Here is a 15,096-nt window from a genome sequence, read left to right on the forward strand (position 1 = left end):
AGAGTGACATGCAATCATGAAAATCCCAACATGTTCTAGATTCTCCTCCAAATGTTCTTGATGAGTTTTTATGTTAACATCATATTCTCCCAACGTACCATGTATGCTGAGCAAACACGTACATGTAAGAGATTCTCCCATTGCTCAAGATGTAAATAAAAAAAACATATCAGATTCTTCCACATGTACACGTGAGAGTGAGAATGTGATTGTATACAAGTCTTTGTAATTGATAATATTTTGTTGACTTGTGCTTGATAGTATTTTGTTGACTTTTGTTTAACAATAAATATACAGGAATTTTCCTTCTTTTTGTAGTTGATTTGTTAAGAAGAATCATGTAATGTGTTACTGGATAAAAGCAAATAATAATCAAAATAGGTATTTACTTTTAAAATAATTTTAGATTGTAAATTGTTTATCCGAAAATGCATTTAATTTATCATAACCATATATTACATATTTACATGTACTAGAATAATAAAAAATGTACAAGTCCCAGCAAGATTCGAACTCGAGACTTGCAGATTGGTAGCTGTTCCTGACACCTATAGCACTAAACAGGGATGTCCAACGGCATTTCATATTGGGGCGGCGTCAATTTGATATATAAAGGGGGTGGGGATTATAGATTTTCACCAATTTTCTTTTCTCCATGGGGAGAATTGGATTATATAGAAAAAAATCTTTAATTTTTTTTCTCAGGAACCGATTGGCCAGAAAAGCAGGTAGTGTGAATTCTAGTTTGTCCTAATCATGATACCGGGGTTTAGGATGAGGCCACAATTTTGGGGGGGGGGGGGCGAATTTTGACATAGGAACATATAGATAAGTATCAATATAAAGATTTCTAAAAAAGAATTACCAGAAAAGCTGCTGTAGATTTAGTGAAAGCAACCTGAGAAAGTGTAGATTGATATTCGTCAAAATTATACTTTTCAGATGCGGCCACATTTGGGGGTTTAATTTTTCTTAGGAAAACAATGTAATTTATTCACCAAAAACTCAATTGTTAAATTGTAAGGCGAGTTAACCATCAGCTTTGACCAGCTGCTTTGAATCTGACAACTTTGGATTAAAATACGCATGCACATGGAAAATAATGTATTACCTAGCTTGTTTTAATTTCATACATTTTCATACCACGACAAATTGGTTGTACACCTTAAACATTAATGAACAGATAATTTATTTTCGTATTCTACGTCTATATACTGTCAATTGCAACTTCTTGGGAAGTTGGGATTGCTATAATGTATGGATGAATGATGTATGGATAAAACAGGAAAGTTTAATGGGGATGCCCCCCCCCCCTCTCCAGATTGTTTTTCTTTTATATGAAGTTCTTATTTGCGACAGTAATAGAAATTATGTTGAAAATTGACCTAAAGAACCAGAGATACACTATATAACTATTCACTGGTTTGAAATAAATACATGTGGAACAAAAAAAATGTTAATTTTTTTTCAAATTAGCTGCAACAAACCGGATTAAGGCCACGTACATGTACATGTGTAAATTATCCATTTCAGTTCAGATTTTTTCATCCCTGTCCATTCTTCTAAATATCCAACAATGCAGTTTGTTTTTTATTTCAATTTTAAAGGATTAAGATAAAAAAAATTAGACAAAGTGTATACAAAAATGAAAATATGGTTCAATATATTAAGCATTATATTATAATAATTTGTAAAGTGTTAATTCCCGCGCAAGGTATCATCTAGTGTTATATAAAATCAACCAAAGTCACCCAATTTATTAATACTTTATTTTCAATATTTGACAGACAACAGGAATACTTGTTAGTTATCGCGACTTGTATGCTGGCATAGTGGGAGGTAACTGGAGGCACAGTTGACCGCTACTAGTTTCCCTAGCGCTGGGGTGGTAACTGAACAATAGTTAAGCTGATGAGAGCTGATACTGTGGAACATAGTGCTGGGAACAGTTTGTAGATTGGACTCCCACACCCAGTGGTTATTGTGGCCCGGGTCGATGGCATCCACGTAAAGTTCACGCCTGTCATAACTGGAAGTGTGCCCTGTAACGTTGCCCGTTTATATTCATTAAATGAACTGTATGCATTGTTATTCTTGCCTATTTCTTAATTTGGGTTGCCAATCTTAAATTCTCAAGAATTCTGAAAAAAACCTCTAGTTTAAATGTATGGTAACACATCCGTAAACCAGTAAAAAACCAAGGACAACGTAATACATGTATAAATACAGGTAGAAGATTTGAGCTATGCTTTATCACAATGTAATATGACATGTACTTCTGTTAAAACGGTTCCCAGATAATGTTCAGACGGTAAAATATGTAACTTTTTGTTATTGTTATGGCTTGTTACGTATATAGTTAACTATACTCCATGGGGTAAATGGATTTGCTACATGTGCCACCTCCCCTCCAACTCCCGTACGCAATCACTCAAATTGATCGGTTAACTTACTCTTACACTAAAAAGCTCAAAATCTACGGTGTATTATATATCTGAGTAATCGAAATATGCGGCAAAAATATCTTGGGACAGACTATAGTAAATATCAACAATTCTCAATACCAACAGTAAATCTCAGTAAATCTCAGTAATTATCAGAACTAACAACAAAAAAATCAGTAAATATAAGAACCAACAGCAATTATCAGTAACAACAGTAATATTATCAGTAAATATCTGTAACTCTCAGGAATAAGAACAAGTTTGAAAACAAACGATCTGTCTACTAGCTAGGTATGCATCAAAATTATAAAAGTAAAACAAAGCGAATAGTGAAGTAAAGATTGCTCATACCATGACCGTACAAAACGTGATGGCGTGCTAAATTCAGTAAAATGTGGTTCATTTCTCCGGAATCAGAAAAAGTGGCCAGGTGTGCACATTGTGACTCACAAAATTGCTGCAAAAATACATTTAATTAAAAAAAATAGTTTCAAAAGAGGCCAAGTTTGAAAAGAACGAAACAAAAACCGAAAAAAGGAAACCTTTGCTTGGATCCAGGACATAGTTCTATTTTCGACATGATAACACTGTCTATGGTAGCTAACCCCATCAGCGAATGTACACCCGTTAGCATGGTAATGACAAACTGAAAAGTATTGATACATGCAATTCATGACATGACCTAGCAAATGTTCCGGTCAATAACACTTGGGTTTGTTAAACAGAGAAATTCAAAATGTAAACGAAAGGTTAAAAAAACACATCACCAAATGTGCAACAATAGTTTACTAGAAAAAAAGAAACTGGAAGGTGCAAATTTTGGCATCTCACATTAACTTGAAAGTAAGGATGTTAATTTTACTTGGAAAGAATACTCGATTAATCTGGGACTTTAATAGAGCGATTATAAGTACAAGTCGAGTACTCCGTGATTTATTTTAAACTGCATGCATGTGAGTTTTTAAATAAATTAACTATTTTGACACTTACACAATATTTTTTATTTAGTTTTTAGCTAAAACATTTAAAAACGTATAGCATATTTTATTGAATTTAAGTTAGTCATACGTTACTTTTTTTTTCTTGTGACGCTTTAACTCACACGAAAAACAAACAACAAACAATTGGTTGTTTATCGTTTAGAAGGTTAGGCTAATTTATGTTTTGTCTGATAAACGGAAAAAAACGTTCATTGTGCTACATAATTTCGTCAGAGATGAATACAGTGGACCGAAAACCATAATTCTGTCTTTGTACTAAAAATGGTTTTTCTTTTGTTAAGTTGCATTTATACGAATCTCTTAGTACAAGTTGAGAGATTTAATATTGTATCAATATTTAATATTGTAACAATATTTAATATTGTTATTGCTTCAATAATGACCGTAGATATTTATCATTGTTGAATTGAGTAAGTTTGTTTTATATTGCTCGCATAATTTTTTCATTGTCTTTTAACAAATCAATAATCTCATTTGTGTTCATTGTTTTCTTCTTACAATTTCTCAAAATAATTGTATTGTTATTTTACAAGATGAGGCTTTATTTCATTTGAATATTTTGATTACTTAAAATAAATGAAGCTATATATCACAGTGTTGGTTTGCTATGTTTATCATATTGATTACCATCATGATGTCATTTGATTATGATAAATAATTTATTATCAAAATTATATTGTGTTTAGTATAAAGTCGTGCTGACCTCTTTGAGTTGTCGTCGTTGGACGATGCGTGGTAGTAACCGGAAGTTGTGTCGTTTTTTCCGGAAGTATATGATGATGATTACACAAATCCCCATGACAACAACCCCCTGTCAGCGAAAGTTCGGGGTTTCCGCTAGACCGTCGTCCAAAAATAGAGCTGGCTTGAACGTGTAAACTATCACAGACCTAAAATGTGATTAAAATTTCAATATTGCTCCGAGTTCATTCAGTTAATTATAATATGATGTCGATTTTATGTCTTTTTTACTATTTATTACATAATTAAAGTAGTATTGCATTTATACGTTTCATTTGGATAAACATGTATACAGCGAGAATGTATAACAATAATCATGCTAATTATTCAAAAAACATAACTATTAATAAAAAAACAACATTGAAGTTATATAACAAAGTTTACTACACTTTTTTTTTGGCATTTGATAAATGTCAAAACACGGATACCTTTTGTTGTACGCATCCAAGTCGGTAACCATGTTCAAGGTTAAAGTTCACTGTTTCGAGGGAGAAACAGACCTAAATTTTAAAGAAAATAACCTTTTTTTACACTCTTTCATTTACAAGTTCTCCTTAAAAAAATGAAAATAAAACTATCATTAAAAAAAAGTTGATGCATATTATCATTATTTACCTCCCCTGGATCACAAACACGTGACTGAGTACAATTCTCTGTAGAAGTTACGTGCTCACACTCATAGCATTTACCTACATGTAAACGAATTGAAGAAAACTACAATGTAGCTACATATATTTAATCGATAGAGCAGTACAAAATGCTCCATAATTAATTGATGAACTTTTTTTTTTATTAAATTTTTAATCTGCCATTTAATTTTAAAGTACACTCATGCGTCAAAAGTGTTTTTATTCCCTTTTTTCTATAATATTTATTTTCAATTCTTGAAAATTTTACCAAAATTTATTTTAAAAAGGCTGCTTGATGTGAATATCTGTCGGACCTTGAAGGGATTTAAACTTCAATTTCCATTTTTGACATACATTCAAATAGTTTTTATATGACAACTCATTTTAACAATTCTTTGAAAATTATAATGTAGTGAACAGAACAAAGTTGACAAACTTAAGTCACCTTTGTGTAAATCAGTTCATGGATTGACATCTAACATACTTCTGTGTATAAATTAATGAGTGTTGTGGAATTATTCAAACTCAAGTTTAATTTATAAGCATGTTCATGAATAGTCTGTGGTTTTTCTTTTGCTTATTCATGGGGCTGTAGTTTCGTGGATGCGATAATTTTCAGTTTCAATGAAAAAAGATATCCCTTTTTGAATTTGTTTTCGTCAAGGATGTAAATTTAAGTTGAGAGGGCCACCCACAAATACCACAATCAATTAAGCAATCATGATGATTATAATAATTCCACTGTACCCCATACTGTACCTGACTTCGTGCCTTTGCAATAATGACATATCTTACTATTTATCTGTAAAAATCTTTTTACTTAGAGAATGTATACTTTACTGCTAGTGTTTTCTGTCTTACTTTTGTCAAGTACGTACTTTCTGGTACTGGACTTGGTTTTTAGACGGGGTCACGTGACCCCGTCTATTGGTTTACTGTCAGCCGACGTCTTAAACCGGAAGGCACGCGTAGAATACATGAATTGAGTCTACGCGTAAGAAAATAGTGCAGAAAGTTTTCATGCATTTCAGTAAATATGTATTATAAAACACGCATTAAATCTTTAATATGTATTACGGTGCGACCGTTGGGGCGAGCGCAGCATGTGATAAAATAATCAATTATGATAAAACAATAAAAATAAAAGTAGCGACGTAAAGTCAATGAATTTGAATGCAGAATAAAATAAGCATGCCTATTTTTTCCAGTAAATTTTCATAATTCATAAGATTTTGTTATCTATTTATATATAGAATTTATCTTGGATAAATTTAAATGTTGTTGAATAATAAAGATTTTAACATAATGTACATTACAGTTTATTTCCTCTTTTCTTGCAGCAGACATTTTTCTTAAACTTACATGAAAAATGGACTTATCACAGAGTCCCCCCTCCCCCGTTAAAAAAAAAAAAAATCAAATTTACGTATAAAAAAACTTGCTGATCATATAATGAAAATGGATCCCCCGGGAGCATGTAATAAATGGAAGTGAAAATAAAGATACTATTGTCTGAGTATTGAGCAGCTAAAGAGCTAAAGGCATAATACGCACTCCCAATTCATCACCTGGATTAGAATTTTCCTGATTTTGGGAATATTTTCTTTTTGCTTGCGAAGAATTTTTGAATGATGTTGCCACGCCCCCTTTTAAAAAAACATTCCTGGAAATAACCGTAAATATAGTGAATAAAATAAATGTGAGCATTCATCCAAATGAGAGCAAGTTATAGTTGTTTCCTATCTTTGAAGAAATGTCCCTATACGTTAGCTCTGCAAGATTTTGAGAAGATTTTGGTATTTATATTTTAGCAGTTTTACAATAACTACTTAGAGTAATTTCCCCTTATTGTGACGTCAAAGTTCACGTTGGTCAAGTGTCGTCTGTCTCTTTGAAAACATCCTAAAAAAAAATAACTCCGCGAAATATATTGTTTTGTTTACTTAAAAGCATTATGTTCTTGAAATTACATAATTTATCTGTTTCTCAAAAGTTTTACTTTGATTCTCGCGAGATGGTATCCAGTCTAGTGAGATCGTCCGACATTGAACAATTGCATTGTGGGTCGAAATTTACTGACTTCGAAAAATTCTGTCGGATCAATGTGTAAGAAATCCATTGTGACGTCACTCGAAAGGACGATAACTCTGTTAGTCTTATGTAATGGAATTTGCGTTGTGTCGGCAGTATATTTACAATGCATGTACATAGTCTTTTATCTTGTTCTCGTGAGAGTGTGAAATGGGAAACCATAATTACAGGGAACTACTGGGACGATTAAAACAAGGCATTACTGGTCCGATTTACCGACACCAAAAAATCCGTTGAATGAATGTGCAAATAGTCCGAATTTTCTATTCACACACGCCTTGCCGGTAGAGCTCGCTTCGCGCCGGCGCTGTGCGCCGGCGAGCTGCGCTCGCTATAAGTCCTCTGTGTATAACAAAATTCTATTTAGAAAATAAACAATTAGTTTTATTGATCAAAATATTCTTGCTCGGGTTCAAATGTGGAATGAGTTACGTAACTGAATGCACAGCACTGTTGACGATTCAGTTGGAGCTCATTAATCAATAGAAGAGGTTGATGGTGGAATCGAAATTAATTAAAGTTCCCAAACGCAATGTGCCATTTTTTAAAAGTTGTGAATTTTATTTTAACAATCTTTCACCTTAATACTACCAAACTACATGCGCAAGCCGAAGTTGAAATCGGGACGGGTTATACACATATGTTTTACAAATTAAATAGGTGTTTCATTGGCTCCCAGTCTACTTGCGGTATGATTGCTGCTCGTCTCGGAAGGAATTTTGTACAAAGAAAATAAAAACAAGTCTGAATTTGCCTTCTCGTTCATTGGCTCTTTAGTTGATTAAACTGAATTTAAATTTTAAACAAATTGAATGCATTGTAAGCAAAATCTATAATAGATTATACATTTGGAAGACTTATACATCATGTAATATATATACAATCTTTTCGATTGAAGAACCAAGTTAAATGTTAATGTTCATGTTTTCCGGCTTAGTTGGAATAAGGCTTGGGGTGATTTACATTGTAAAATAATGCATTACATTACCATTACTTCATGAATTAGGGCATTAAATTACCATTACAATTTCTTAATTTTCTTGAAGTATTGCATTAGATTACCATTACATGAGTAAAGTAATGCAGTACCATTACTTTGTGAAAAGTCAATAAGTTTTAAAAAAGTAATCTAAAAACTAAATAATGAGTTTTTGTAAATATTTCATAAATAAAACATGCTTAAAATATTTACAGGTTTATGTTCATGTTCACTATCAGGTTCAAATTTAATGACTTATACAAGATTGCTGTTGCACTTGTACATGTAGTTCTCAAAGTAAGGCTGGTCCCGTAACATTTACACGCTAATAACGGAGTTGACTATCTCTGTTATTTATGTCTCTGATTTTCGGAGTAAGATTCCTAATGAAAGGAACGGTTGTATCGTAATTCGTGTAGGTGATGCACGAGTTTACACAAAAAAGTAGTAAGTGGCGAACATATTTATTTTTACCTATTAATTTTGCATGAAATTAAGAAAATCGTGTCAGAAAAGTCGGTCTTAAAAATCAAAATGGCGACCGTGACAAATCTTTTTATTGTCAAAGTTCTTGGAATATTATGGTAAAAATATTTCTAACGTCAGGTGCCTGTGTTTGTTATCGGTATACAAATGTTCATTTTGTTTGTTAATTCAGCATAAAACTTTTATTACGGATACCGTCGGACTTGTTTTTTTCCCTTGGATCACAAAATTGAATAAATCTAATGATTAAAATCATCTACCTTGATATACGGTTAGTAGTAATTTTTAAAAAAATTCCTTGGGGTCTTATTTTACATAATATACCGTTGTGTCAATTTTCTACAATTATGAAGGCCGGGATTGAGTAAAATTTAGACAAAGTATCAGACAATTGCAAAAAAGCCGAATTAACATAGATTGTAACAACTACTTCAAACTCATAAATTTTGGAAGCATATTCGAGGAAATCCAGGACAATTAAAATTCAAACTTTCAAGACCCCATCTTTAAGTACTCTCAGTACTTTGATTTATGTATGCCATCAATACTCACTGCATTTTCCACACAGTCTAGGACATATAGTGTTGGCTATACAATCATCTGCACACATGTGAGTGTTTATGGTGAAGAGAAGGGTACATGCCAGACTGTCTGTGTCGTCACACGCAGGGGAGGAAACCTGTCGTTTTACTACAAATAATAATATTAATGATAATAATAAACAAGAGGCCCATGGGCCACATCGCTCACCTGAGTAAAAATAGGTATGATAAAATCAGCTCAATGGAGTCATAATACAAACTATCTGGAAAATGTACAATAATTCATGTAAATCCTGTATAAATAAAATCCATTTTCACCTGGATATTCTTATGTTTATAATCATTAGTCCCTTTTCTAACAGGATGAATTTATAGTCATATCATATGTCGAGTATTGCAGTTCTAAAAAAGATCCTTAAAAATAGTTTATATATGGGATATAAACGTACATCAAACTCTGAACCTTATCGTGAGGCCAAAGAATTGTCCTGGGGCCAAAGTCTTAACAATGATAAAGAATCATCTGGCTGATTAGTTTCTGAGAAGATTTTTAAAGATTTACCCTATATATTCCTTTGTTAAACGTTAACCCCCCCCCCCCCCATTGTGGCCCCACCCTACCCCTGGGGATCATTATTTTTACAACTTTGAATCTACACTACCTGAAGATGCTTTCACACAAGTTTCAGCTTTCCTGGCTGATTAGTTTCTGAGAAGAAGATTTTTAAAAGAATAACTCTGTTTATTCCAATGTAAAACATCGATCCCCCATTGTGGCCCAAACCTACCCCCAGGGGTCATGATTTTCACAACTTTGAATTTACACTACCTGAGGATGTATCCACACAAGTGTCAGCATTCCTGGCTGATTAGTTTCTGAGAAGAAGATTTTTAAAGATTTACTGTATATATTCCTATGAAAAACGTCAATCCCCCAATGTGGCCCCACCCTACCCCCGGGGGTCATGATTTTCTCAAATTTGAATCTTCACTACCTAAGGATGCATCCACACAAGTGTCAGCTTTCCTGGCCGATTAGCTTCAGAAAAGAAAATTTTTAAAGATTTACTTTTTATATTCATATGTTAAACTTCGACCCTCCATTGTGGCTCCACCTTACCCCCAGGGGTCATGATTTTGACATCTTTGAATCTAGACTACCTGAGGATGCTTCCACACAAGTTTTAGCTTTCCTGGCCGATTAGTTTCTGAGAAGAAGATTTCTAAAGATTTACTCTATATATTCATTTGTTAAACTTCGACCCCCCCCATTGTGGCCCCATCCTCAGGTGAGCTAAAAAGGTTAAGTTTACAATTCAATAAGTTGGTTTCTAGAAGAACAGATTTTGAAAATTTTCGTAATAAATATTGACATTTTTTTTTACTTTTTTAAGATCTGTGTACAAACATAGAATTGTGAGCAAATCTTTGTATCTTGCTTATAATTCGAAGCTTAACACTCAAATATGGTTAGTAAATAGAAATTGTAAACAATTAAACACAAGAAACATGCACTACATGTATAACAAATAAAGAACACAATTTATTTTTTCGATATGAATCATATATATACATGTTTTTACCTACATATTTCCGTAAGCGATATCAAACTCTATTTAAACTGAATAAACTAGGGAAAATGCCGAGCATTGCAACAAAACCTATTGCATTAATCTACCATTACGCAAAAGATAATGCCGAATTACCGATAGAATGAATCGTATTTCAGTACCCCTACATCAGATTTTGCTTAATTTGCGCAGGTAAACAGTTAACGTAACTGTTTGATTTACCGAAGTCCTCTGTTTGATTTGATACGTAAAAATCACGAAATACAGACGATAGTTTCCAGCATGCAAGTTACAAAGCATAAATAATGAAAACGAAACGAAAATCAGAACAAACTAACACCAACGTCATGTGTGTAAACTGTCAACGCATTGAAATATTTAGCCTCAATTTACTTCACAAAATCGGCACCAATATATTTTTCATGTTTCAAAATTTCCCTTCATACGCGAACTGTTGCATAACAAGCAAATTCATTATAGTCAGATTGACCCTTTTTCGTATAATGTCATGGCTGCTTTAAACAAAGAACCTCTTTTTAGAAGTATGGAATACGAGTCTTGGTAAAATGGGTATGCAAACCCGGGCCGTGGCAAAATAAATACGCATTATTTTGCAGCAATATCTACAGCGAATACAAATATACTAGTCCATCAAATATCCTGAAATTTTAATGAGATTGGCAGATTAATAACTGCCAATCTTTTGTTTTGCCCAGGCCAAGTCTTGCCTACCCATTTTACCGGATGCCGAGCCCGAAGCTATTAAACTGATTGAAACACGCCTTTCCTTTATTATTATTTTCGTAATAACTTAGATTTGAAACAAAATTTCCCCTTAATTTTTGCAATTTATATTTCCTTCCCATAAGGATAATTTATGCTAAACTACGTTGAATTTGCCTCGGTAGTTCTTGAGAAGAAGATTTTTAAAAATGCACCCCCCTTTTTCTACAGTATCAATGTTTTCTCCGCTTTGAATACAGATCGGACTTTTTTTTGCAATTTATATTTGCCCTCCCATAAGGATATTTTGTGCCAAATTTGGTTGAAATTGGATAAGCAGTTTTAGAGAAGAAGTTCAAAATGTAAAAAAATTTACAGACGGACAGACGGACGGACGGACGGACGGACAGACGGACAGACGGACGACGGACAAAATGTGATCAGAATAGCTCACTTGAGCTTTCAGCTCAGGTGAGCTAAAAATGAAAAAGACAAATCTTTCATATTGTTTTGCTGAATGACTAACTTTTTATTATAAATATGTAAAAGGAATACTCGTTTAAATGCATATGGTGGGTCATCTAATGCTTAAGGTAGATCGTTAACAGTCCTGATACCTGTTTCCGGAGCCTTAGGTTTTGTATTTCGTTTGTTGCCGCTCCCATGGTTACACAGGTCTGTGTTGCAACAAGAAGTCCCTGCTCTTTTGTTAATCGACCGCCTCCCGTAGTGGGAGCACACCTGTAGGAAATGTTGAAACATATAAAGTAAAGGTTTTTGAATAAGTTTATTCAAATAGAACATAAACAATAAGACGAAATTGACAACACAAAAATGAGTTAATATGAATAAAAAGCCTAACAGACGTAAACATGCGATAGATAACAAATTTAAAGGCCATCAAAACTAAAGTTTAATGATACTATAAACCAACAATTATTTGCAAATACTTTTTTCGCGATTTACCAGAGATTAACTTTTTCCCAGCGACTAATTTTCGCGACCAAGCCTTATATTCACCTGTTTTTTCGATACAACAGTATATCAAATACTCATCAGCGGCTAGAAATATTTGCGACAATAAGGCTCTCGCAAACCTAGCAAAACAAGAAAATTCGCGCATGCGAATAAAAGTTGGTTTACGGTATTTAAATGTATTCGTTACTTCAAGGCGTCATGCTTACTGTGGAAGGAGCACACCCAAGCTTGTAGACCTCCCGGAAATCATTCGTGAAAGACGCGGCAGATATGCATTGCTAAAAAAAATGGGACAGAACGAGTTGTTTATAGCAAACACAATAATTTCTTTACAATTTCATTCTCCTCATTAGTTTTTATAATGTAGGAAATTATAGCTACATAATCTTTGCCCTGGCACTCAATGGTGGCGTTACATTTTTGTGAGGATTCTATATCGCTACAGCTATAGCATTTGAGAGCTGAAAAGAGTACAAAAAATAGTTTAGGATATAATAAATAAATAAATAATGAAGTACTATATATATGTGAAAAATAAATGTGAGATAAATGCCTTATTCATCAGTTCAAATAGTGAAATACTGCTAACATATAACATTTGGCTGTACATTCTATTTAACGCTTTTTAGCGAAAAGCAGCTTCCGTAAAACTACGTTCATTGCTAATTATCATGCGTAAACATATGCATAATATTAGGAGCATCCAGAATTATATCAATTCAAATAAACGCCCTTTTGTTTAAAAATTAATATCTGCCAAATGTTCGCGCAAGATATAATACATTTACAGTATATGTGATAGCCTATTAGTCTCAATAAGTTTTTGTTTCACTGCTCCGACCATGTACCTTCTCAAAATAGTTTTTTTTTTAGAAATAAACACCGATTATGTTATATTGTTCATTATAAATGTATAAATCGCTGCAATGTCCACAATAAAAGCTAAGCAACTCACGACATTGTCCACAGAAGCGCTTGCAGATCGAGGAGTAACACGTATCATTACACATGTCCGGTTTGGCGGCAATCAGGCGTTGACACACCGCTGTGTCCATGTCGTCACAGGCATAACACGTCACAGCTAACAGCACCACACCTTCAGGAAGCAGACATTTTAGACGTAATTAAAAAATAGAAAAATTAAAATTGGAACAATTATTTACACGAGAACGTATTATTTTTTTATTGTTAACTTTTTGCCGATGTTATTCCTCAACTCTTTCAGTACCTTTATAACAAATAACAAAATTTATTAAAACTGTCCCCGCCGTCACTAACTTTTTTCATTATTAGGCTGAAGCCCATGACGCTGGCCAAGGTATTTTTTTTATATTTGTGTGCACTTTTATTTTAGGTAAAAAGTTCAGATTTTTTTTTTAGAAAAATGTTGTGAATGTTATAGCCAGGCTAAAAGACCTTTAACTGTGAGCGACAATTTTAAGTACATTTGAATTGAAATTTTGAAAATGAAAAAAAAAACATAACAAAAACATTATCCCTTATATTTGTATATGCACTTCTCATTAGGTTAGCTTACAATTGATTTAAGATATTGAAAAAAATGATCTTAAAATTCACTGACATTGTCCCCACAAATTTATGTGGGACTAAGCCTCAAGACCATGAAACAAAAAATACTAGTTATTAGACATGAGTCAGTATTCCAAAATGTTCTTGACTTTTATAATGATTTAAAAAACCAGATGACATTTCTACTGTGAGTTGGAAGGCTAAATATCTAGGAAGAAGTAGTCGTTTTAGTTCCACGACTGGGGAAGATATAAAAATCGAAAATATATTTCTTGTTCAAAGGTTTTTTGGGTGTCACTAACACACTTACACTGTATATATTTGATAATCATGAATTCAAAATAAATGAAAGTTTAACACTATTGTTCGATATCTTCATACTTGAACAATAGACTTTGATGATGTTTTACAAATAATTAAGGTACAGAAAAAATAAGTTATTTTTTAAATGACATTTCATTGTCCATGTTCTTAAGTACATTAATTTTGAAGTGCATTTTACTGAATACCAAACGCTGTACAAATGGATGTGATATAATTCAGGAAAGTTTGAGAAATAATTTATTGCAAAGACAAACAATACATTGATAGTTTATAATTTCATTTATATTCAGTTACTGGACTTCCGTCTTAAAATCACTGTTAAACTGTTGACTTTGCAATGAATTATGCTTGCATAGATTACCAAAACTGATTTTTGCCTACCAAAAGTTTAAGCACCTAAAATGTTTAAGTACATGACTTGAAAAATTTTAATCTGTTCAAATTAATGTAAATTCACTTGAACAATAAACGTTCTACTAAACTTTGAGAAAGCCATAAACATGCTTTTATTTTCTTACCGATAATGCTCTTCCAGGTGTCTGCCATATTGGAAATATTTCACGAATTCTGCGATAAGATAGACAAGTCGCTCCGCAATGTTACTTATCTATCTTATGAAAGAGGAGTAGAATAGTGTATGTCATAATCAGTGTCATGAAGGTCTGAAATTTAAGATCATGATGTGAACGGTATTTTTTGGTATTTTTATTTGATCCATGATTTTCAAATATTTTTTTTTTCAGATTAGTACAACTTACGGTGTCTGATTATTATTTAAATCTTCCAATGGCTTCTTTCCTTAATGTTTGGTATTTATGTCTTTTAAACAAGGGCTCGTGTTTTACTGAGAATTCACGTCGAGTTTCACAGAAATCTTACAAAACCTACCACACAATATGTTTGTAATGATGATTATTTTAAGACTACATTAAATATGCTATCCAAACATAATGTTATTGATTTATGTATAAAACCTTTCTACTTATCTTTAGAGATTCTTAATAATTCTGTTATTTTAATACATACTATTTTTAATTTCAAAGATGTAAAAAAAAAT

General features: G+C 32.8%; 1 protein-coding gene across 1 annotated transcript; it reads right to left on the minus strand.

Annotated features, from left to right (window-relative positions):
- Nucleotides 1-1,801: 1,801 nt before the first annotated feature.
- On the minus strand, nucleotides 1,802-14,664 carry LOC136269429 (uncharacterized). Its single transcript, XM_034477068.2, has 12 exons — nucleotides 14,558-14,664; nucleotides 13,141-13,281; nucleotides 12,567-12,646; nucleotides 12,392-12,463; nucleotides 11,825-11,948; nucleotides 8,924-9,061; nucleotides 4,802-4,875; nucleotides 4,615-4,686; nucleotides 4,149-4,335; nucleotides 2,987-3,090; nucleotides 2,796-2,901; nucleotides 1,802-2,042 (listed from the first exon to the last, which is right to left on the minus strand). The coding sequence occupies exons 1-12, from the start codon at nucleotides 14,583-14,585 to the stop codon at nucleotides 1,804-1,806; spliced, it is 1,365 nt and encodes a 454-aa protein (XP_034332959.2). The 5' UTR covers nucleotides 14,586-14,664; the 3' UTR covers nucleotides 1,802-1,803.
- Between the last annotated feature and the right edge of the window lie 432 nt (nucleotides 14,665-15,096).

This window comes from Magallana gigas, chromosome 9, assembly GCF_963853765.1.
Source record: "Magallana gigas chromosome 9, xbMagGiga1.1, whole genome shotgun sequence".
In the NCBI taxonomy this organism is placed as follows: domain Eukaryota; kingdom Metazoa; phylum Mollusca; class Bivalvia; order Ostreida; family Ostreidae; genus Magallana; species Magallana gigas.